Raw genomic sequence first — 13,644 nt, 5'->3', positions numbered from 1 at the left:
CATCCTGGGCGTGTCCCCTCCCCCTCTAGCCTTGTGCCCTGTGTTGCCAGGTTTGGCTTCGGATCGCCACGACCTCGCTTGGGAAGAAAAACCAGCTTCAGCCAATTTGTGTGTGTGTGTGTTGTGTGAGTTACCTGCCACTGTTGTGGTAATAACCCAGGTGGATTTCCGAACACAATATGAATGGATTTCTGCAGAAGCTCAGGCTACATGGAAATCATAATAAGATATAATAATCAGTTGATGGCAGAACCTGTTCAGGATTCCTATCTGAAATACCCAACCAGGAATTGGCTCTGGGGATGCTCTCTACAAGACCACTTTTGCTCCCTTTAACACATTCTCTTTCAGGAGGGCATATTGTGAAAGGCAAGGGGTGAAGATTTCAAAAGATCAAAAAGGAACACATAGGATAAGAAGTTTTGAAGAGGGGAATTAAAACCCTTGGTCATGAGCAGGCCTGGTCACAATGGGACCTGAATGTCATTTATCATGGAATGTAATAAAAGTGTCGCAAAAGTGGTGCCTGAGACATAATGAACAGGATATTATTAAATCCACAGTTAATAATATTCTTTATTGTATTGCTTTGCATTTAGTGGTCCTGAGATTGCATTTTTGAAGCTCATGGAATGGTTTTGCATCACTCAGCACTGGATACAATTAAAGTGAATTTTGCTGCAGATGCTCTGTTAATTATTGCTGGCTGTCTTGGAATCCCGGGTACAGGCTCTGCTCTATCTGGTAAATTGCACAACCAAGCAATAACCAGAGGAGGAAAACGACAGTCTGCGGTAGTTTTCTTGGATGAGTGGTCCCGCATGAGACTCATGCAATGCAAATCGTGCTTTCAATAGTCTGTAATCCACTTTCATAGTCCTCTGTGCTAAGAATAATATTTGTTAAGGGGCATGCAGAGAGGACGTGTTGCTGGACTTTCTCGAAAAGGAAATTTGCTTCCTCTCTGTACAGGGTATATTCTGCAATATTCAGAGGACAACAGTGAGCAGTGGGGCAGCATTCCCATCAGTCCCAGCGAGCGCTCGTACCGCCTAGAGAACCTCAAGTGCGGCACCTGGTACAAGTTCACCCTTACAGCCCAGAACGGGGTGGGCCCAGGACGCATCAGCGAGATTATTGAGGCCAAGACACACGGTAAAGGTACGGTGACCAACCACATCATTTTAATTTCCACTTCGGAAGCATGAGGTATTGAGAACTGGTTTGCCCTTCGGAAGCTTGGTGCACAGAGCCTCAGTCACTTTGTCGGGTCCCTGCGAGGTGATGGTTGCCAGCAGTAAGTGATGCATCTCTTTTTTAGTCGGAGTTTAGCTCTTCCACACCAGCAGTTGACTCAGAAAGTGAAAAGACTGAGCAGTTAGCAGGTGCATGAATCAAAAAAGCACACATCAGCTGTCCTCTACAGTGGCGAGCAAGGCATAAATTGTATACATTGAAATTCGGGAGGGGGTGTGGATGGATGGGATAGAGCTTTGAGGTGGGGTAGATGGAGTTTTACTTCATCAACTTTAGCTAAGTCAGTCACAGACTCGTGCCGTACATGTAAAAAAAATTTTTTACACTCACTTTTGATACAGGTTTCCCTCATTTGCACATTCTGACTTACATGCTGAGTCCCACATATCTTCAACATGTGACTGCATGTGAATGTTCTCAGTGGTGATGTTCTCTGTACATGAATGTGTCCTGCATTTCCTTATATTCTCTGTGCAGAGCCCCAGTTCCCCAAAGAACATGAGCTGTTTGCCAGCATTAACTCCACGCGCGTCAGGCTGAACCTCGTTGGCTGGAACAATGGCGGATGCCCTATCACCTCCTTCACACTGGAGTACCGGCCTGTGGACTCCACCGTTTGGACCACAGCCCAGCGCACCTCCCTGACCAAAAGCTACATCCTGTACGACCTGCAGGAGGCCACCTGGTACGAGCTGCAGATGAAAGTGTGCAACAGCGCAGGATATGCAGAGAAGAAGGTCAAATTCGCCACCCTTAATGCGGATGGAAGTGAGTTCTCTTTACCACATCATGCCCTCACTGGCTGCACCCTGAGTCCACTTTTCGTAATGAATATCAAACATCCAGTAGTAATTATTTCTGCAGCATTGGCAAGCATGAAATTTTAACTCTCCTGAAGGAATGATACAGATATAAAAACTGTGTCATAATACAACAAATAGACAAAATTTCCATTACCTTATCAGATCTCAGTGAGGTGAAATAGACAACTTCCAGGAACATGTCTTTCACAGAAATAAGATAGAACTGTTTCCATTTGAATCTTTGCAACCATGGCCCTCACCAGAAAAAAACGGAAGGAAACTGACTGACTGACTGACTGACTGAATCTTTGCACACACATAAACCAGTTTTGCTGTAAGAAATGTTGCCCCTTTTCAGATATAAAAAGACATCTCGTTTCAACCACCAAGCATTCATGGCCTGAAGTAATTGATTTATGGGGTTTAAAAATCCACTTGCTTTTTTGCTGACATCAGCTGGTTTGGTCATAGCTTTTGGGGTGAGTTTATGGTACCACCTTCATGGTATTGATTGTGTCATTATGAATCTAACAGATTTGTTAGCGGCAGTGACTGGGGGTAGAGGGATATTTATATCATGCATCTTGACGTGCAACTGGAAACATCATCAGTGATGCAGTCTGGAGTCAATGTGTGTTTCGGGCCTTTCAAAATCAGATATTCCCCCCGCATCTGACCTAACTAGGGTTGATCAGATGCAGCTTGCATTCATGAAGCACTACTTTGAACCTAGGGCTCACCCTTTCTGATTCACAGCCATCTAGACACCCATTCTGCAGCACCAGTAACAAGTTTCACAGCATTTTTTCTTGAGGATCCTGTAATGTCCAGCGTATTATAGGCCTTATACAAGTACTTCTCTGCAAAGCTTCCGCAGCCTCAGTTAGCACAAACCTTGCCCTCCATCCCTTCGAGCATCACTGCTCCACATGTTCCTCATACTTTGCCATTTTTCATTACAGTCATCCATCTATTCTTCCCAGGGCACTTCAAGCTATCTGCAAGATGACAGCAGTATGATATCTGGGCTCGGAGATGTCTTTCTGGTTGTGGCTGGAAATCTATGTTGCCTTCTTAAGTCAACCATCATCTGCCAATATTGTGCTGTCACTGAGAGCCTCGATCTGGTTCGGCAAACAGTATGACCTCGCCAGCCATCAAGTCCTACTGTGCACTCTCCTCACACTGATGCATCTCCTTTGTAAACCTCCCCTCCAGGCACCATTCCTCCACTGGTGAAGATGGTGGACGAAAGCAAGGACAACATGTCCAGCAATGAAGGCTTGAAGATGATGGTGACCATCTCTTGTGTCCTGGTGGGCATAGTCCTGCTCTTCATCCTGTTGATGGTGCTAAGGAGGAGGAGGAGGGAACAGCGGCTAAAGAGGCTGCGAGGTGGGCGTCAGTTTGGGGGATCCTCACTACAACACCCACACACAAAATGTTAAGACTGCACTAATCATTTTGAAAAATCTACAACAACCTCAATTCACCAGGAACATCCATGTCACATTTTGCTAATTTTAAGAGCAAAATTTGCTGTGAAGTTTGCTTGAGAAGGATTACTTTTTTGACTGTTTTTACTGGTGCACGTATTCTGTTACTGCAACTTTTTAAATAAAATGCAGTAAAAAATGCTGGAGACCACTGAAATAAGTGAAATTAGTTTTGAGTGCCTGAGCATATTTTTTTAAAAATAAATTTCATAATTTTGCAGTATTATATCAGTGTGACTCCTCCCACTACAATGCTACTGGCCGTCTTCCTACTATAGCTACAGTGGCTGCCTGAAGCTAATTAATATCACACACACACATTTTCAGAACCGCTTGTCCCATACGGGGTCGCGGGGAACCGGAGCCCAACCCGACAACACAGGGAGTAAGGCCGGAGGGGGAGGGGACACACCCAGGATGGGACGCCAGTCCGTCGCAAGGCACCCCAAGCGGGACTCGAACCCCAGACCCACTGGAGAGCAGGACCCGGTCCAACCCCCTGCGCCACTGCGCTCCCCAGCTAATTAATATCTATATTTTTATTTCACAGATGCGAAAAGTTTGGCAGAAATGCTAATGAGGTAGGTTTTGCACTTTGTCATAGACTGCTTCATTTGTCATAAGATTGGACTGAGAATATTTTGTGCTATTTCGTAGTAACTAACTATGAGTTACATACTGTGTTATAGTAAGAATACCAGGACGCCTGACACCATGAACAAGCAGCAACAGACCCTCAGGATGCACATAGACATTCCTAGAGCCCAGCTTCTGATAGAGGAGCGGGACACCATGGAGACAATCGGTAATCCCCACCTCCACAGTGTGATAGGACTGCCTGCACAATGCATTGCACAAGTTTTCTTTGTTTGGTGATGTGGCCCTGTGATTAGCTGGCGCTGATTTTCAAATACAAAGTATGAGCTCATACATTATAAAATGTGCAGTGGCTTCTTGTCTTACCAAAAGTTCAGAATTTTCTAAGCTGCAAAGATTTTCCAGGTGATTCATTTATTTCTTATTGTATCGTTTCTATTTTCTAAAAATTCATTTTGAAGAAGTACGAATGTGACCCGTTTATACACGGCAGCCCATAGTTCTCAGACAAACGCAATCGAATGGGATCCGAAATCAAATGGAACGTAAATTCCACAGAGCTTACAGCTTGAGTCTGCTGTTTGTGTCAGTGAGAAGATGAAGAAGGGTGCACATATTTACAGAATTAATTATTCAGCAACCAGCACTGAATAAGGGTTTGTTGAGAGGAGACCTTTTTTTTTAGGTTATTTTTACATTATTTTGAATTTTAATAAAGCTGAGATAGAAAAAAATATTAAAATATTGCATCTTTACTATAGCTGTATAGCTATATTGCTATATCTGAGATTTTTACAGAACCTGTAAGTGGAGAGTAACCTGTAAATAAAATCTATTATGCCTTTATTGATTATGCTTGGGTGTTAAGAGTAATTTATGAATAAAAGAGTTACAAAAAGATCCACACTCTCAATTGCTTGTGTAATGTGCGGAGCCAAAAATGGATTACTCCAGCAGAAGTACATCCATAGCTGTCAATTATAGGGGTACCATTCGATCAAACCACTCAGCAACTTTGTGTGCTTCCTGTGAAGTTCACATGCGCCTCACTTGTGTCAAGAAAACATCCAAACTTGTCGACACATCTGTCTCAGGACCTCATTAGCCAGAAGTGCGAGGCAGGCTGATTCTCGAGTGTCCATCATGTGAACTTGGACAGGTGACCCTGAAAGTTTATTTAACTTTCCAGTGATCATCACAGCGAGAACACAGCTGCATCTGTCTCGCTGCCATGATGCACAGGTGTTTGTTCACTGGTGTCTACTCAACAGACATTGTTTCTAGAAATAGAGACCCCTGTCTGACTGATGAGCAATGACTGCATTTCCGTGAACTCTTTCAAAGTCCAAAAACCGTTAACTGGAGTACAGTTTAACTATATTACTTCCACATTTGCAATCTGCAGTACAGAGTAAAAAAGACACGGAAATGTATTATTGCTTGGGAACTATTCCTACAATTATTTTAAACAAAAAAAAAATTAAATTCAACATTAATACCCACAGAGAGAGTGAGGTTTAAGTATGGACAGAGTTGGTAGCTCTCCTTAAAGTTAGTCAACACAAGTTCCATATTTAGATCTTGAGCCAAATTTTCTGTCTTTTTCTATTCATCACATAATTAAAAAAAACAACGCTCTATATGCCCACACATATGTTCCTTATGTTGTGCACATGTTTCAACTGTCAGTGTCAAGAGAGGCACTTTGCTGTAGAAACCTGCAGTAAATGAGCGTCCTGTTAACTTTGTATGTTGTCTCACTGTCCTTCCATCAGATGACAGGTCCACTGTCCTGCTAACAGATGCTGACTTTGGAGAGACTGCCAAGCAGAAGTCCTCCACAGTCACGCACACGGTCCACTACCAGTCCCTCTCCCAAGCCACAGGCCCACTGGTGGATGTCTCCGATGCCCGGCCCGGAACCAGTAAGTCCATGACCCTGGATGACCCTTGACCAGGCCATGTACACACTCGCAATCAATGCACTTGAGTTGAAATGCATCTGATAGTTAATTCTGAGCTCATTAAATGGGATTACAGTTTTAATTAATTAATTTTGCTTTTTAAAGTCAGCTCAAACTCGCTATGGCAGAAGTTCATTCATTTTTCAGTGTTTCAGTCAGTACATGTAGGCATTATATTAAACCAAAGGCGTTGTACAGAGGGTATAGCTTTTCGGAGGCATGTATGTGATATGCACATATTCTTGGTTGAAATTTATAGTCATTGTATATTTGGAGGATTTTGCTGTCGTAATTTTAACCCGATGATATGTTTAAATGTATGGATGAACACAAGGTATGCTGGGATACACTCATATGGGAGTGTGGACGGACAGCGCCACGCTATGAGCACAGCAAGTCCAGGCTCGATTGTCTCAGCAGAATAAGTCTTCCTTGACCCATGAAGCTGTGTGCGGTTTTAAAGCTCCTCTCAGTAACAATTAAGTGGCCTTGTATAAAACCTCTCTTGTTACCTGATTGCCACCACTCAGCCGTATCAAACACATCGCCTGAGTCAGTGAAATCAGGAGGTGGGTAAGGCAATATTCCCTGGGTCACAGGGTGGAATTACAGTCATAACACAAACTCTCAACTCTGTCATCAATGGCATTATTCTCTGTTCATATCTGGACAGGTTTACGGATTAAAATTATCGGGATACACCCTAGCTGTCTTGAACACTTCAGTGTGGATCAGGTAGACAGGTGAACTAAAACCATGTGAGGTTTTCAGCCCTCTTTTTAAAAGATCTTCTTTCAACAGCTGTTGTTTGGATGTCGTATCAGGGCATATATTCATTCCATATCTCAGTTTTTAGTTGTTTTTATGTCGTTTTCGTTGTTTTTTTATTTATATCGCAGTGCTCATTTATTTTGGCATGTATGAAAAGAGCTGCATTTTTGCGGCTTAACTGGTCAACTTTCTCAGTGCTGTACATTTTATTTACGCCTTGATTTTCTCAATTTACACCAAAAAACATGATAAAAGTAATAATTTTTGAAGACGACAGAGTATATACTGCAATCACTCAACTAAGTTAATAATTTGGGAAACATTTTGAACTGTATTAAGCAGAGAACAAGAGTGTTCAGCACTCCTGCTGCAGCTCTGCCTCCCTTCAGTGAGTCCTCCATATTCAGGTGTATATAGTACGTGTCCTTATTGCCCCTGCAGACCCCACGGCTCGTCGCACTGCCAAGGCCGGCCCCGCAACCCGCAGCCGATACGCCAGCCAGTGGACGCTCAACAGGCCGCACCCGCCCGTCTCCTCCCACACACTCACCACAGACTGGAGGCTGCCCACGCCACGGGCAGCTGGCTCCGTGGACAAGGAGAGCGATAGCTACAGTGTGAGCCCCTCTCAGGACACAGGTGAGCCCCAACAGCCTGTGCAGAGCCAGAGCCTAACCCGGCAACACAGGGCGTAAGGCTGGAGGGGGAGGGGACGCACCCAGGGCGGGACGCCAATCCATCGCAAGGCACCCCAAACGAGACTTGAACCCCAGACTCACCAGAGAGCAGGACCCGGCCAAACCCGCTGCACCACCGTGCCCCCACCTGTTCATTCCAGTTTCTTTTGAAATTTTTTTTTCTTTCCAAAGTAGTTTAACACAACTGGTACATTTAAAGAGCCAGGTATTTTTACTGAAACAATCGAGTTGGAACACCCTGTTCAAGAATGTACTGTAGTAGCAGCCTTTTAGAGTAATAGGTCCAGATTATTTATCCACTAGTTTGTCTTCTCCCCGGGCACTCATTCCCTTAGAGTTGAGCATTCAAGTCTCTGTAGTATTTCTGTAGAAGCTCAGTGTGAACTTTGCGGTCCTCCTCTTCTTCACAATAGTCTCTGCAACACTGAATATACAGGGTATTAGTATGCATCATTTAAAATATTACAGCCCTTCGGTAGAATGAATGAATTATACAGAGGCAATACTTTGTGACTGTGGAGGTGAATTCTTAACCTGCACGAGGATGTGAATTGTGACTCCAATGTATGTCTTTTCTGGAGATCGTGCACGGAGCAGCATGGTGTCCACAGAGAGTGCCTCCTCCACCTACGAGGAGCTGGCTCGTGCCTATGAGCATGCCAAGATGGAAGAGCAGCTACGACACGCCAAGTTCACCATCACCGAGTGCTTCATCTCTGACACGTCCTCGGAGCAGCTGACCGCCGGCACCAACGAATACACCGACAGCCTGACCTCAAGCACGCCGTCCGAATCGGGCATCTGCAGGTTCACGGCATCCCCGCCTAAACCTCAGGACGGAGGGCGGGTCATGAACATGGCAGTTCCCAAGGCGCACAGACCTGGTGAGACTGCACTCTTCTCGTGTGAGCCTCGTACGTTGGCCTCCTTCACCTGACTAACAGCTTTAACTCTTCAGGTTGCCGCTAATGATGAGCCAATGATGGCACGACATCTCAGGAAATTGCTTTTCCCGAAAGATTATCTCAGTCACAATCCCCTAACCACACATTTCAGCATTCCAGATTATGTTTTGTGAACTAGCCTGTGACAGCGATCTTTATTTTTCACTGTCAACTCGTGTTGCTTGTATGTTTGTCGTTAAGCATGCAAATACAGATCGTGCTAAAAGAGGTCAGAACTCTTCCTCATTTCTGGCAGTAATGTCCAATTCGTCCCCTGGTGTTTTACCTGCGGTGCAGTATCGATTCTTCAGCTGGGCACAGCTAAAGCGGGGACCAGACGGCACTACGCTGACCGTTCCGTCACATCATGCCCTGACCCGGGGTCGGGGGAGGGGGGGAAACGAGAAGGTACACTCGAGTTTCAGCCCTCGTTGTGAATTGATGACATGTACCAGAGCCAGAGCGGGGTGCTGGGGCTCAGTTGACTGGTGAAGACAAGCGGAGGGTATCGGTTGCCACATCTGGGACCGTTGTGAGCATTGTCCATGCTTACGTTACTGCACTTACTCCCACAAAGGAACGACTTAATGTTTTACGTCTGGCACAGGACGCGGACAATGGTGGTTTAGAGTGGGTGTTACTCAAGCCAAAGCGCCTATCGGCAAGTTCCCGAGTGCAACTCCAGAACAGAATGTGCTGTATGGTACAGCAGGGGGGAAGGTATGAAATTCCATCATGCAAGAACAGCGACAGCAGACGTGTAGTAGTGAGGGATGTCTTCGGAGCAGGAGGGCCCCGATGATTATCCTGTCTGCTGCATGGTCACCCTGCATGACCCCTGGCTGTGACCCCAGTTGTTACCCCAGGTTCACTAGGTATCACTCATGGTAAGCGATGTCAGGGAGGAATTCCCCTGGGAAATTGGACAATTGAAGTCGTACAAGTCAAATGTCCTACTCAAATAAGGTGGTAATATTTCATCATTTCAATTGTACTGTTATTACTTATGAACAGGGACTGGTTCTGTAAAGGTTATGTAATTGGTTCTGTGAATCTGTAAAGGGGGTGACAGACACAAGTCATTCTCCATTCCCACATTTTGTCCTGCTGATTTTTATTTTCAAATATTATTTTCCAGTAGTGTATTATGTGTTAGTCTGACACAGCAGCGCTGGACTGCAGGTTTGAACATGGATTCTATTTTGGCTCAGTCTGTGCAGAGTTTGCATGGTCTCCCGTTTTTCACATTTTCACATGTAAGCTTACTTTGTGACAATTAACTGCACCAGGTGTGTGAATGTTTCAGTGAATGAGTGCGTGTGCAATTACCCTACCAGGGTGTGGTATCCCATCTAGGGTGTACCCTGTCTCGTACCCTATGCTTTTGAGATAGGCTCTGGTCCAGTGCAAGGTTGCACTGGACAAGAGGTTAGCGATGATGTATGAATAAAGGGATGGATGTAGAGATGGACGTTAAATATGACATTACAAAAATGTACACTCTTCTCTCAGTAGGGCCTCAGCGTGTGTGAAATATTAGTACAACGACTTGTGGAAAAACCCTTTTCCACCCTTATAAATTGAGTATGGTAACATCACATTTCTGCATCAGTGTTTTTGCCTGATATGCGGTCATTCTACTCCCGTAAATGTGTGATCCTGCAAAAGATGCAACAAGCAGTATAACCACACACACATGTTCACGCAGTTCCATTCAGCGCAGTTCAGAGTCGTCATTCAACGCATCGGCTATGAAGTAAACAAGGAACAAACACTCACGGGAACATTTGAGACAGTTACAGAACTCAAAAAATTCATTTATATATGTACAGAAACTTAATTGTGCTTTGCATTAGGAAACGTGGTCTTACCATATTGACAATTTCAACCAATCAACAAATCAATGTAAATCTAATATTACAAGTGACGCAGCAGATTTATTATTATTGTTGTTGCTGCTGTTAATCCATTTAGCTTCTAAGAATAGTTGTAATGTTACAAATGTTGTGATTTATCATTATTTTTGTTGTCATACATAAAAAATATCTTTTTTTGAGGTTTTCATTATTAGATTTAGGGGAATATTTTTCATCCATAAGGGTGAATCTTAATTTTATCCCCTTACCATGGGATTTTTGCCTAATGGGGTAATTTACATTTATTCATTTAGCTGACACTTTTCTCCAAAGTAACTTACAGTGTTAAGGTTACAATTATTTACCCCTTTATAGAGCTGGGTAATTTTACTGGAGCAATTCAGGGTAAGTACCTTGCTCAAGGGTAGTTCAGCTAGAGGTGAGGCTCAAACCTGTGACCTTGAGGTCCAAAGGCAGTAGCTCTACCCACTGCACTATCAGCTGTCCGGTTTCGCAGAACAAATGAACTGTTAAGTGAGGGATGGGTGTATACATACAAAATTTTCTACATGGAAAAATTTTTGTCAGAAAGAAGTTAAAGCGAAGGTGACACAGCACACATCAGCTGGCATTTCCGCAGACACTGATGGGCTCATCATGCCCTTGGTTGACATGGGACCAGAGGAGGAGAGTGTGGCAGGCTGGACCTAAGGTATTTATCTGATAAAGAACTCAAGGTGTAACACTGTCCCAACTGGAACGTACAGGCCAGTCTATTTCACAGGAACAATTCAGCAGCGAACCACTGCAGAAAAGCCCGAATCTATATTTAATTCAATTAAAGTTGCCCGCCATTCATCACCTTGACTGCTTTAATAAACCCTATTACAGACATTGTAAATTATTAACGGTGTATCTGCACTCAATAATTCAGCGGCCAAGGTCACATGTAGGATAACGTCTTCCAAGGCTCACCGCCTTTTTCATAATAAACCTTTGTGCGATGCAGACATCCTCGCTGCGCATGCCGGCAATAACCATTTGCAGGGCCACCCGTCTGCTGAAAGATTAATAGGAAGACTGGGCATCTCTAGGTATGTACAATATTACATCGAATCTGGAATTTGTGATTAGGGTGACAAATGAAATGGAAGATTTCTTCAGGACTTCTGCTGAAGTTCTGCATTGTACATGGGCTCTCCTGAATTATAATTACACATATAACACGATTACGCTTGACCATTCCAAGTCCGATGCCTTCCGGTTTTATCAAATAAGTACGGACTGATGCGCAGCGACAGGAAAGTTTTTGAAAGGTCGGAAGAACTGCGTCACATTTGAAGTGACGATCTGAGCGAATCGTCAGCTTACCAGTTTGCTTCTTTGTGCCAAAGAGCGAGACCCTTAGCGGTGCGTTCGCCTTTCTCTCCCTGTCCTCCAGGAGGCGAGCTTGTACACCTGCCCCCCTATCTCCGGATGGACTTCCTGCTAAACCGAGGCCTTCCCACGTCCAGCCGGGAAGCGACCTTGGGCCAGGCGTGTCTGGAGCCACAGAAGAGCCGCACGCTCAAGCGGCCTGCCCTGCTGGAGCCGACACCGGTAGAGGCGCCCGCCGGCCGGGAGGTGCAGCAGTGGCAGCCCGGGACTGCCTCCACATTGCCGCAGCGGGAGGCTGGGGACCTGGCGCAGGCCACCAAAATGAGCAGCTCCCAGGAGTCTCTGCTGGACTCAAGAGGACACCTGAAACAGAGCAGCAACCCCTACGCAAAGTCCTATACCCTGGTATAACACAGAGCGCGGACGAGAACTACACACGTGAGAGCTCTGTGATGAGGAGGAAGACAAAAAACACAAATGCGGACACTTACAAAAAACTTGTATATATTTCCAACTCCAAATGGATGATTAACTCTTTCTTTCTTCTTCCTTCCTTCCTTCCTTCCTTCCTTCCTTCCGTCCTTCCTTCCGTCCTTCCTTCTTTCCTCATTTCTCTCTTGCTTTAATCGCCTTCTTTCTTTATTTTCAACTGCAATGTTCATTTCTTTAAAAAAATCGCTTCACGGTAATATTGCCAAAATAATTTATTTAAATTGAAAAAAAAAAAATAATAATGATATGGTTATTATAATTATTATTACAAAAAAACAAAAAGGCGGAAAAGAAATAGAGAGAAATCTGGTCCACTTGATAAGATAATGTTGCTTTATTTATTTATTTTATTATAATCTTTTTTTTTTTTTTTTCCTTTCTGAGTGTAATGCTTCGGGTACCAGTCAGATTTTCTATCAAGATATATTTATCAATAACAAGAGGAATTTGTTTGTGAGACAAGAATCTTTGCTGAAGCAGGACAAAGATACCTAAATTGTCCAGTCTTCTCAGATTGTTACCTTTTTAAATCAATAATAATAATAATAATAATAATAATAATGGCTGGAAATCCCACGAGAATTTGTCACACTATGAAATTACGCAATGTGAAGATTTGTTATATATATAAAAAATATAAATATATATATATAAAATATATATAAAAGAAATCATTTTTATTTGTGGATATTACAGGGAAAAATTGACTTGGTTTAATAAAGTCCTTAGTCTCGTTTGCACAAATCTGGATTTAATTAGGAAACAGAGACCGTTGGTGATTCTTGACCCCCCAGCTCATGCGAAATGAAAGAAGGACATGCTCATATGCAGGCAGGCTTGCCAATGGCCTGGAGTGTGCTCTGCTCTGCTCTGCTCTGCTCTCCTCTGCTCTGCTCTGCTCTGCTGAGGTTTTGCAATAATTTCTCTGGGTGTAAATGACTATTCAGACAAGTTGCGTTGGTAAGTGGCGTTCATTGGCATGGTGCTGGTTGTGTACACGGGTGTTCCTTACAAGACCAAAGAAGCATCTGACTTTATATATCCCTTGAGACCAGAGCAGCTAGTTATATCTGGGTGCTGGGGGACGGGGCCGCATCGGTTGTCACTCTGTTTCCACTGTTTCGTTCACACGCCACTGTTCATTCTCCGGAAGTTTTGACAACCCTAAAAATACCCCCCGCCCCCCTACCCCCAGAACCCAAGAAATCTAACTTCACTTTAGAGTGCTGCAGCAGGTGGGTCATTGTTGTTATGCTCAATCATCTAATTCCTTGCAGGAAGAAGACACTTACGGATGGTAAAGGACAGCGTCGGTGGCACACGGGATTGTAACTTTTTCCGAAGTGTCTAATGTCTGACAGGGTGTTCAGGGAAGAGATACAGAGAGAA

The 13,644-nt window shown here is 44.0% G+C and overlaps 1 protein-coding gene across 1 annotated transcript in view; it reads left to right on the top strand.

The window, feature by feature from the left end:
- The window catches only part of dscamb (Down syndrome cell adhesion molecule b), a 133,019-nt gene extending 120,631 nt beyond the window's left edge, over positions 1–12,388 (top strand). Inside the window, exons 25-33 of the mRNA XM_029255616.1 lie at positions 973–1,161; positions 1,735–2,025; positions 3,279–3,455; positions 4,107–4,137; positions 4,246–4,361; positions 5,929–6,078; positions 7,330–7,527; positions 8,168–8,470; positions 11,828–12,388. Coding sequence (XP_029111449.1) covers positions 973–1,161; positions 1,735–2,025; positions 3,279–3,455; positions 4,107–4,137; positions 4,246–4,361; positions 5,929–6,078; positions 7,330–7,527; positions 8,168–8,470; positions 11,828–12,174 — 1,802 coding nt within the window. The 3' untranslated portion in view covers positions 12,175–12,388. The remainder of the gene's footprint in view (positions 1–972; positions 1,162–1,734; positions 2,026–3,278; positions 3,456–4,106; positions 4,138–4,245; positions 4,362–5,928; positions 6,079–7,329; positions 7,528–8,167; positions 8,471–11,827) is intronic.
- Positions 12,389–13,644: the final 1,256 nt, after the last annotated feature.

This window comes from Scleropages formosus, chromosome 10, assembly GCF_900964775.1.
Source record: "Scleropages formosus chromosome 10, fSclFor1.1, whole genome shotgun sequence".
NCBI lineage: Eukaryota > Metazoa > Chordata > Actinopteri > Osteoglossiformes > Osteoglossidae > Scleropages > Scleropages formosus.
Note: the sequence above shows the minus strand (reverse complement) of the source record. Positions and strands in the feature narration are given on the sequence as shown.